The sequence below is a fragment of the Buceros rhinoceros genome, unplaced genomic scaffold (assembly GCF_000710305.1).
Source record: "Buceros rhinoceros silvestris isolate BGI_N320 unplaced genomic scaffold, ASM71030v1 scaffold15522, whole genome shotgun sequence".
Taxonomy (NCBI): domain Eukaryota; kingdom Metazoa; phylum Chordata; class Aves; order Bucerotiformes; family Bucerotidae; genus Buceros; species Buceros rhinoceros.
Window position 1 is genome coordinate 9,367 of NW_010400821.1, and position 9,749 is coordinate 19,115.

Consider the following 9,749-nt stretch of genomic DNA (forward strand, 5'->3'; position numbering starts at 1 on the left):
ACCACAGCCTTTAATTTCTGCTTTCACAGTCATTCAGGCTGAGCTGTCCATACGTGGCCCTGCCCTCTCTGATGTCCTGGTCAGAAAGGTAATGCCAGGGTCTGTGCGCAGGACAGGGCTTGGGTCCAGTGGGGAAGCCAAGGGAGTCTGTTCTCATAGTGTTGTAGGTGCTTTCCATGTTGCAGCTGGGACTCATTTCAGGCCGTGCTGTGTCTCTCGATGTCTCCGTAAATCTACCTTTCGTTGAAAGCCTTTGCCACACAGATCACAGCCGAAGGGCTTGAAGCCTGTGTGCTTCCGACTGTGGGTGATGAGGTTGGAGCTCTGACTAAAGGCTTTTCCACACACCTGGCACTTGTGAGGCTTCTCACCTGCAAGCAGAAGGCAGGAAAAAAAAAGAGAGAGAGAGAGAGAGAAGTGGGGGGATGTGAGAGAGGCAACATGCTGCTTAGACAGGACAGGGCAAACAGGAAACGCTGGGCTTTAGAGTTAATGAAAAGGATTCCTGTGTGATAACCAAATAAGTCATTCTTATAAAAAAACATGCAATTAGGACCCCCAAAGCTGAAGCCTACACTGCAAGTGAGCAGGCCGAGACTTGGTTTCACCTCCATCAGACCAGTATAGTCCTGGGTTCAGCCTGAAGCACAGAATGCTCTCAGAACTTTGTAACGTGTGAATGTATTTGGCTGCATAGGCTCAGTGCGATTTAAACAGACTTTATGTCTTAGAAACAGGAGGGACTCCTGGAAAGATTCCCCAGGTCACGGTGAATGCCTGACCTCTATTATTATAGCATCGGTACGGGGGCAGGTGGGATAGTGGAGGTTAAGCCAAACGCAGTGAGCTGGGGTCTGTACTCAAGGAAGGTTATGAGAGCCCTTAAGTGAACCCTGAAGGGCAGGGTTCATCCAGAGATACGCTCTTGTCTCCGTTCCCCACACCGAAATGGTAGCAGTCACCCTGAGCCAGCCCTGAAGCTCTCCTGCAGGCAAATACCGTAAATGGGAATAAATCCTAAGGAGGGGTCAGTGGCAAAACTCCACTAGCCTTCATGGGAGCAGGATCGCAGAGCATTTTCATAGTGTTTATTATCAAATAACAGATAAAAAGGAACCCAACCACAAGACCGAGCCTGGTTTTCAAAGTGCCTTTGCACCTGCAGAGTCCACTGACTCCTGCACGTCTGAAGATGAGATTCTTAGAAACATAAAATAACACCAAATGTGCTGGAGGCTCAGTCCTCAAGTGTGTGCTGCATGATTCGGTTAAGGACCTGGTTTTGTGTTAGCAATTTAAAAGCTCAGGCACAGTTTCTGATCTCACAACAAAATGAAGATTTTGGCTGAATTCAGAATTTGTCTAAAATTCTACCTAACCAAACCTAATTTGAAAAAGTTACTGCGGAAATACTTTTTGTGTTGCTTCCTAAATAGTTCATTTTCATCCAGCAAACATCTGGTGGAAAAACCTTGTAAGTAACGTTTATTGTTCACCGCTTGTCATCTAGAAAAGTCATAACCAAGCAGGGCTCTTTAATGCTGTCTTCCTACGTATTAGCCATTTTTAGGCTTCACCCTTGATATCTGCTAGTGGTCGCTATCAGGAAACAGGATTTTGGTCACATGAACCTTGGATTTAGCCCGCACAGCTGTTATTTCTTGTGTACAAAGACTTCTGTACCTCGCGCACTCTTCATTACCCTCTGTTTTAAATGTTGCCTTTCAGACCTGCACTGTTCACTTAAAGATTTCTGATTGACCTGCCTTCTCACTGAATTATATTTTTAAAACAATTTCCTTCAGTGATTCACCTGCGCTTTATTAGTTTCCATGTTTATTACTAACAGTGAAATTTGAGAACTCTGCACCTCTCTTTCCATTCTGTATCAAACTGCAGCTATTTCTCAGAAAATCCGGGTGGAAGTGCAGGCAATCTCTGAACAAATATTTAGACTAAGAGTTGGACCCTAGGCCCTCCAGTTTAGTGTTTGATCTAGAGGAGGAGACTCCTGTTGTTCCTACTGTAAATTGGTAGATCCTGCAAAAAGAAATGCTGCAATCAAATTCACCTGTCATGTTCCGGGAACCTCAGCTGTAAATCAAGGCCGCATGAATATAACACTGCACAAATCATCGTACACAAAAGCCCTTTGAATAAACATTGGTGGATCCTATTAAGGCAACAGTGATTGGATTGCGAGGATTTGGGTTATTTTGCAGCTGCTGTTCATGAAACCACATTCAAATCACACTCCTTAGCATGAGCAGAGCTCAAACAGCGTGAACGGCAGCAGGGCAGTGAGAAGCAAGGAGGGATGGATTGTTGCAGTGTGACCTCTTCAGAGATCTGCCCTCACAGCTGGAGCTGAACGCCAGCAGCTGCAGGTCTGACCTGTGTGAATGAAGGTGTGTTTCTTCATATCAGATTTCTGGTGGAACCGCTTCCCACAGTACTGGCACGGATAGGGCCGGGTGTCCGAGTGGATGAGCAGGTGGGTGGACAGAGTAGAAGATCTCTTAAAACTCTTGCCACAAATCTTACAATCAAAGCTGCGTTCCTGCGGAGAGAAACGCACACACACGTTACATCACACCAACGATCCCACCAGCAACAAGCTGCCTGGCAGCACATCAGTGTTGCCCCTTTTGCCTTAGCAAGCACTTCCACTTCTCCAGAGAACTGCTCTGGCCTGAGGAAACACTAACACTAGCAAGACAACACCATATGATAAAAAAGATAATGCATTTCACAAAAATTTCATTGAGCAGCTCTTCCTGCTGGCAGGAGTGGCCACGTAGGAGCATTCCCAACCAACCAGGCAGAGTCCCCCTGCACATTGTAGTAGGGGCTCAAGACACGATCACTCTACTGGGAAGACCGACAGCTGCAGCTCTGTTCAGAGGCCACCCTTCCACTGCACGGAGGGTGCTGAGGGCTGCCTGGCTCTCGTGGGAAATCTCTGTGGCAGGGTAACAACAAACTGCTTATCCGTAGTTCATTAAAATTCAAGTGAAAGGTACCTAGAGCACCTGAGGAAAACAGCTTTATGGCTTACTACTTTTACATATCAAAATACAAGCATTAAGACCTTGCTCTCTCTCCTTCCCTCTCTCACATGCTCCTCTGCACCGCTTTCTTCCACCATTAATCACCTCTTCTTTCCACCTCTTAACTACCATCACACCTTCCCCTTCCTGCTGTGCTTTCTTACCTTCATCCCCTTAGTTTATTAGTCTTTCGGTGCACTCTCCCTGAAATGTTGTCCCCTCCGTAGACACAATATACAGTGCTGCTCTTATCACCACTATTTAATGGGTGATACTTGCCCTCATTGTGTGCTTTGCTGTTGCACACTCATAAAATTGTAAATAACAGTTAGCAAAGGAACTATCGCTGTAACTCTATCCTCCAAATGCCAATCTGAAGAAGGAAGATTTGCCAGGTCAAGTAGGTGGGTGAAGGGGAAATATGGCAAATATCAGCAGGTGGAAAATGTTACCAGTCCTCCTACCAAAATTAACTACCATATTCTTTTAGTGTGTGACTCAGAAAGTGTCGAGACACAGATGAAGTCTGTGCTCTATACCTGACCGGTCGTTCAGATGTTCCCTGCACAGACACAATGACTACAAACAAGGGAAGACTCACTTCTTTGGGGGAGGGGAGGAGAAAGGATGAGGAGAGCTGTGTTGGAAGAAAGCACAGTGAGTTGCTTTAGCTGTTAAAACAAGTCCACATCCACGTTACAATTTCCAGCTCCAAAAGCGAAGATTTATTATTTATTATCTGTTACTTCTGGAGTGCCAGAAGTGCCCATTGCTTAATACAGATGCACGCAAGGTCTGAGGAGTGGAAACAAAGCCTGTCTTTAATGTGTTGATTTGCTCCTTTTCTCACTGGCTGCTCATTCTTTCCTCTGCCTGCCACCATATTCTTCACCCACAACTGCCCACTGCAGCCCTTTCACGTTCTCTTCCTCTCCTCAGTTTAGATGCCTACCTACTGCCCTGTGGCTGCCTTCACAGCCTCCCCAAGAGCCAGCCGAAGCAGCTGGCCCTGGCCCTCAGACCTCGGTCCTGGCAGTCTGCCCTCCTCTCACCTGCGAGTGCACGGCCTTGTGCTGCTCCAGGCTGACTGCATGGCCGAAGGTCTTGCCACACATGTCACAGGCAAAGGGCCTAGTGCCACTGTGTGAGCGGCGCACATGTACCTCAAGGCCATGTGGTGTGGAGAAGACCTGAGGGGAGAGAGCATGTAGGGTCAGGCTTGCCAGGGAGGAGGGGCTGGGGAAGAGTCATAAGCACTGTGGGACAAAGGGTTCCCTACCTTGCTGCACTTGACACACTTGTAAGAGCCAGTGCTGATGAGCAACGGGCGACACAAGAGGTCTGATTCCACTTTGATGCCACCCGGCCCCTTCTCCTGCTGCAGCCCAGGCTGCGTGTCAGCATAGAGTCCATGTGCTGCTGCTGGCGGCCGCTCGAACAGCCCTGGGCCTGCGGAGCTGAAGTCACCATAAAGTCCAAGGGAAGAACTACGCTCTGCACCATAGAGGGCAGGCTCAGAGCCTCGCTCGCAGAAGAGACCCAGGGCTGAGGTTCGCTCCAGCGTTGGGCAGGGCCTGTAGCTTTGCACAAGGTGCCTCAGCTCGGAGCCACCCAGGCTGTTCCACATGTATGGTTTGAAGGGCACCGAGAAGGGGGCTGCTTCATCTAGGGATGGACACACGGATCGCTCCGAGGCTGCAGAAACACAAGGACAAGGGAATTAGTACGTTTCACAATCCAGCCGCTATCAAGGGACAGAATCATCTCAGCTCTCAGACTTGTAAGGCTGCCCTTTCGTCTCTAATGGGAGGACATTCTATTTTGCACAGTAGGGTCGGTGCTTCCAGTACCACCTACTCACCTGCTGTCCCAGCCAAATTATTTAAAGCAGCAACCAATTTTGTCTACCTCCATCTCTGGGTGCCCAGGTGTGCACACACTGATCTGATTGTTGAGACACTAAACAACTCAGACTGCAACTTCCTTTGGTTTCATCTGCAGCGCCTCAGAAAAATATATCTAGTATATCCCAAGATGGGCACTGGAGCTGACAAACCATATGTTTAAGCTCTCATGTAGATCCCACACATCCATATAGCAAATGCGACATTACAGAGGTGCTGGAAGGAGCAAGTGTGCCAAGATTTACCTGTTCAACAAAACTAAAAGCTGCTCGTTGCACAATATAATGTCCAAATCTAGTCTCTCAACTTCATGCCACAACTGCCTGTAACTATACTACAACATAACTCAAATAAAGAACAGCTTCTAAGGTGCTTGAATGTCATGCCTCACTTTTTCAGAAAAAATAAACTGAAATCAGTCCTCATCTGAAATCAAATCATGGTTGTTCAGATTGCTCTGAGTTTCTCAAGTAAAGAAACTGAGCCCACCCAAAACTTAGAGCTTTGCAAAATCATTGGTATAGGCCTCATTAAAAATTGAAGACACAGGAAGATTTTCCTAGCAGTCATATCAAAGCTCAGATGGCTTCAGCTGGCTCCACCAAGCCCACCTTTGGCAATGGCATTTGACCAAGGCAGTGGGCACCACAAGATGAATCGCACTTGGGGGGCCCATAGCAGAGTCCGGTGCAATGGCAGGAACACAGCCTTCGAGATCGGTGTCGAAAGGCACAAATGCTCAGGGAGCCTCACATAGAGGAAAGCACAGCTGGACACGGAACATGAGGTACCAAACCGCAAGCGCGACTGCCAGAGATGCTGATTATTGCCTGAGGTGCTCTGCTTTCAGTCTTCATCTCACCAGACAGCAGCACTGGGACAGTCAGATGTCCCCACTGGGCAAATGTTTTAGTGGACCAAGAAAAAGATGAATCAATTAACTGCTGAAGAGCTGATGGCTTTATTGACATATTGGCATCCCTTACAGCTTGGGCCTCCAGAATAACCTCCATTACCCAAAAACTTGTCTACCCACAACTGCTCTCTTGCTTTTTTCTCACTCCCGTCAGCTTCACAGCTCCCATGGCTTCCTCAACTTTTGAGATAATGAGGATAACCAGGAGTGGGCTAGAGAAGGAAGGCATGATGTGTTAGGCTCTCCATTTGGAGAGGCAAATGGTCACCGAGGGTTACAGAAGGCAGGGGGAAATTAGGTGAAAATTGAGCTTTTACATGATTTCAGATGTTAACAGTCTCAAATTCTTCAATTGAAATTAGCAGGTTTTTGGTTGGAAATATATGCGCACATACTCACTGGGACATTTGAACAGAGCGATGAAATCACATTAACTGACATGGTGCTGAGCATGATTTTTCCTGTTCTGCACAGACTGCAAAGTTGCGGTCAGCATCGCATCATCTATTTTGTGTCTTTGCAACCAGTTTCAGTGTTGCCATCTCTCACGATTTTATCACAAGGTTCAAAACTACCTTAAAGCCCCAGTTCACGAAACTGCATAATTTCATCAGGCCCTCAGCTTTCCTTTTGTTTTCTTGTTCTTATTTCAACTTTTTTCCTCCTCTTAAAGTCAACTTCTAGCCCAGACTGTAAAGAAGAGCATGAAAACATAAACCCTCAATATTTCAACACTGGAACTGAGTATCCATAAGGTATTACTTACAATCTTGATTTCTAAGCCAGTCTGCTGAGTGAGAGGAGCGGGAAGGCTGACCTGATTTTTGAGCCCTTGGAATTGGCAGCATGGGACACCGTAAACACTGCACCGCAGATCAGTTTGCATACAATGTTCCTTCCATCACCTCACATGCTTTGGAGACCTCTCAAGCCCAAGTGCAGGGATGTCACTCACACTGCTCAGGAGCAAGCTCAAGCCAACCAAGCCCTGCATCCAGTGTCAAGGCGACCTGCAAACCCTGTTGTGCCACGCTGCAGCCACTGTCTCTGTCTCTCTGCCACACAGCATCAAGGCCTCCAAGGGATGATCAGGGAGGGAGAGACAAATTCTGTCTCTTCTTCCTAACAATTCTGTTCAGCCTTTATTTAGACCACTTGTGGGAGAAAAAAACATCAATGCTCTTTTTTGAATGCAAGGCAAACTCAACCTGAAACTGTTGGGAACAGACTGATATGCCCAGCAAAGAAAGATTCAAGTGTCCTCTTTCACAGGCCACAAAACACCACGCTCTCTGCAAAACTCCATTATACCCAGTAAAAGCCTCCTTCCAAGACTACAGCATAGACAGGCTCCACAGGAGATACTAATAATACTGCGGCACTGAGCTATCAGGCACCTTCTGTATACACAAACAGGTGTGATTGCAGAGACCTGTAGAAAGCGAGGTTAAAGAGCAAAGTGATTTGCTCTGATGGAGTCAACAATGTATTAGAGCGTTTACAGGTATTGGGGCTGTGCATGCCTGCCTGGATCGTCAGTACAGTACTCAAACACAAAATCTGGCTTTCACTGAGTATTGAAGTGCGACCTGCACCTATTCACTTCTAGGGACAAAGGGGTGACAGTATTACTACTCACCACACCTGCCCTGAGCATGAGTTAGAAACATCATTTCTCAGCTGCCCTGCCTGTCAAAGTGCAGAAAATGTGCTCCACCCAGACAAACACAATCCTAATCATCTAGGCTCTCACCAGGGTATTCTTGCTGTAGTGACCTAAGCACAAATTCCAGCTTCAAGCTGAATCTGACAAAGCAGCTGGAAGGCAGAGGGGTTGTGGGGAGCCGTGGGAGAAAGCCCGACTCTCTAATCCTGCTGCCATTGCCTTCATCATTAATGTAACTGCACCTCTCAATGCACTGCGGTTTGTTCAGTAAAGCTCTTCCCTTACAGTACTTGGGAGTCCCTTAACCTTCCTGTTCCTTCTGTGAATGGCATCAGACCCAGGACTGACCTCCCCCATTGCCCCTCAAAAATCATGATTTTGCGAAGATACCTTCCCTGGGTAGCTGGATGGTTGGCTGGGAGCTAATGAATCCCACAGCAGGGGAAGAAATGAATGGGAAGGAGGAAAAGGCAGAGCACATCTGGTAAATACCTGCTCCATTTTACATCTGTCTTTTAGACATCTCATGAAAACTGTTTCCCGTGCAGGAATCGTAATTATTTGGGGAAGGAGGAGCAGGACAAATTTGTCAGAACAAAAATAACACACACTGCTAAACTTTGTGCAGAAGTATTAGCAAAAGAGAGACTGCTGCTTTTGGTCTGGTCTGTCATTTGCACAGAATGAAACTGTCTGGTGGCTCGCTGTGATGGTACCGGGCAGCATTTTGCATATCTCCTCAAAGGGCTTTAGGACTCTTACAAGAGGGGGAGACTTTAAAAATGCAAACCCACATCATTACAATGCGCCGTTGATATGCAAGGACACTATAAAGTCCAAGTGGGAAGATCAGTGGGGAAAGAGGACTAAATATTCTTTTGCTGGCGTCTGCTGTCAGTCAGTAAAGCTGAGACAATTTTTCCTTCACTAAGACAGAAATTGTTCTTTTTTTCCAGCTGTCACTTTTTAACTGAGGCAATACAAACTGGATTTTATATATACATGGTGTTTGTCATAAAATTACACCATTGTTTTTTCAAACGAGATAAGTATTTGCGCCCGGCTGGGGACAGCATCTCCCACTGCTCCAACCACATCAAAGGCAGGACAAGGGAGCTAGAGACAGGCGCTGCAGCCATAAGTGTGAGTTTCCTGGATTTGGGGTGTTTAAATCTGACCATCATTATTTTCCTGGTTTTTATGAATGTGTTTTTAGAAAAAAAAAAAAAAAAAAAAAAAAAAAAAAAAAAAAAAAAAAAAAAAAAAAGAGAAAGAGAAGGTGGGAGGGAGGGAGAGACAGAGATCCTTTTTATAGGCAAGATGCAAGAAATAACCTGAAAGGGAGTTAGGAAAAACGTCTGGCAGGTCGTACAAACACAGTCAACACTGTTTACTACAGTTATATAGATAGCCTAGTAGAAATTTTTACTGTCTTAAAAAAAAAGTCTAAATTCCGGGTAGCAGGACCGCGTAGGAAAATGCTGGGACTTTAAAACATAACCGGCTTGTCTTTAGCCAAAAAACCCAAAACAGAAACCAACGAATTTCCAAAAGAAACCAAAAAAATCAACACTCGATGGCATCACAACTTTCCTACAACCTGTCACCTGCTGCTCCCTCAGCAGCGGGAGAAGGGTTGGAAAAGCAACCCGAAAGAAATAACCCGAAAGAAATAATCCGAAAACGAGTGGAAGGGACAGATTTGCCTTTTCCCACGCAAATCTGGCAAAGGCAAATCTGTCCTATCCACTCGTTTTCGACGGCGGCGCCCAGCCATGAAATACTGCCCCACAGCACCGACACAGACACGCAGCCGGACCCTCGCTGCTCGCTCTGCTCCTACCTGGCGAGACGGAGGGCGAGGGAGGTCTCCAGAAATCCTCAAACTCAGACACCCTGTCACAGACGCTGCCCTCGCAGCTGGCTGCTGACTCGGAGGTGCCATCGGCAGCCTCGGTAAGGTGGGATTCCGGGGAGAAGCGCCCCTGGGAAGGCTCCGGATCGGGCAGGACGGTGCGGCACAGGCCCGTGTCCTCGGGTATCTTGCTGTCTGCAGGGCAAAGGGAGCGAGGGGGCTCCTCAGTGCGGGTCCGCAGTGGGAGCCTGCAACCTCCCGCGCTGGCGCCGCTCCTACCCAGATTTGCTGCCGGACTCTCTCAACCCCGCATCAACCCCTCCGGCGTCCCGCGGGGGCTGCGGTGCCAGGGGGCTCA

At 47.3% G+C, this 9,749-nt stretch overlaps 1 protein-coding gene across 1 annotated transcript; it reads right to left on the reverse strand.

The window, feature by feature from the left end:
• Positions 1 to 94: 94 nt before the first annotated feature.
• On the reverse strand, positions 95 to 9,666 carry LOC104489843 (zinc finger protein Gfi-1-like; the record flags this gene model as incomplete). Its single annotated transcript, XM_010132050.1, has 5 exons — positions 95 to 371; positions 2,395 to 2,560; positions 4,103 to 4,240; positions 4,330 to 4,745; positions 9,380 to 9,666. Coding segments are annotated over 5 exons (1,186 nt in total), but the record flags the coding sequence as incomplete, so codon positions are not given.
• Between the last annotated feature and the right edge of the window lie 83 nt (positions 9,667 to 9,749).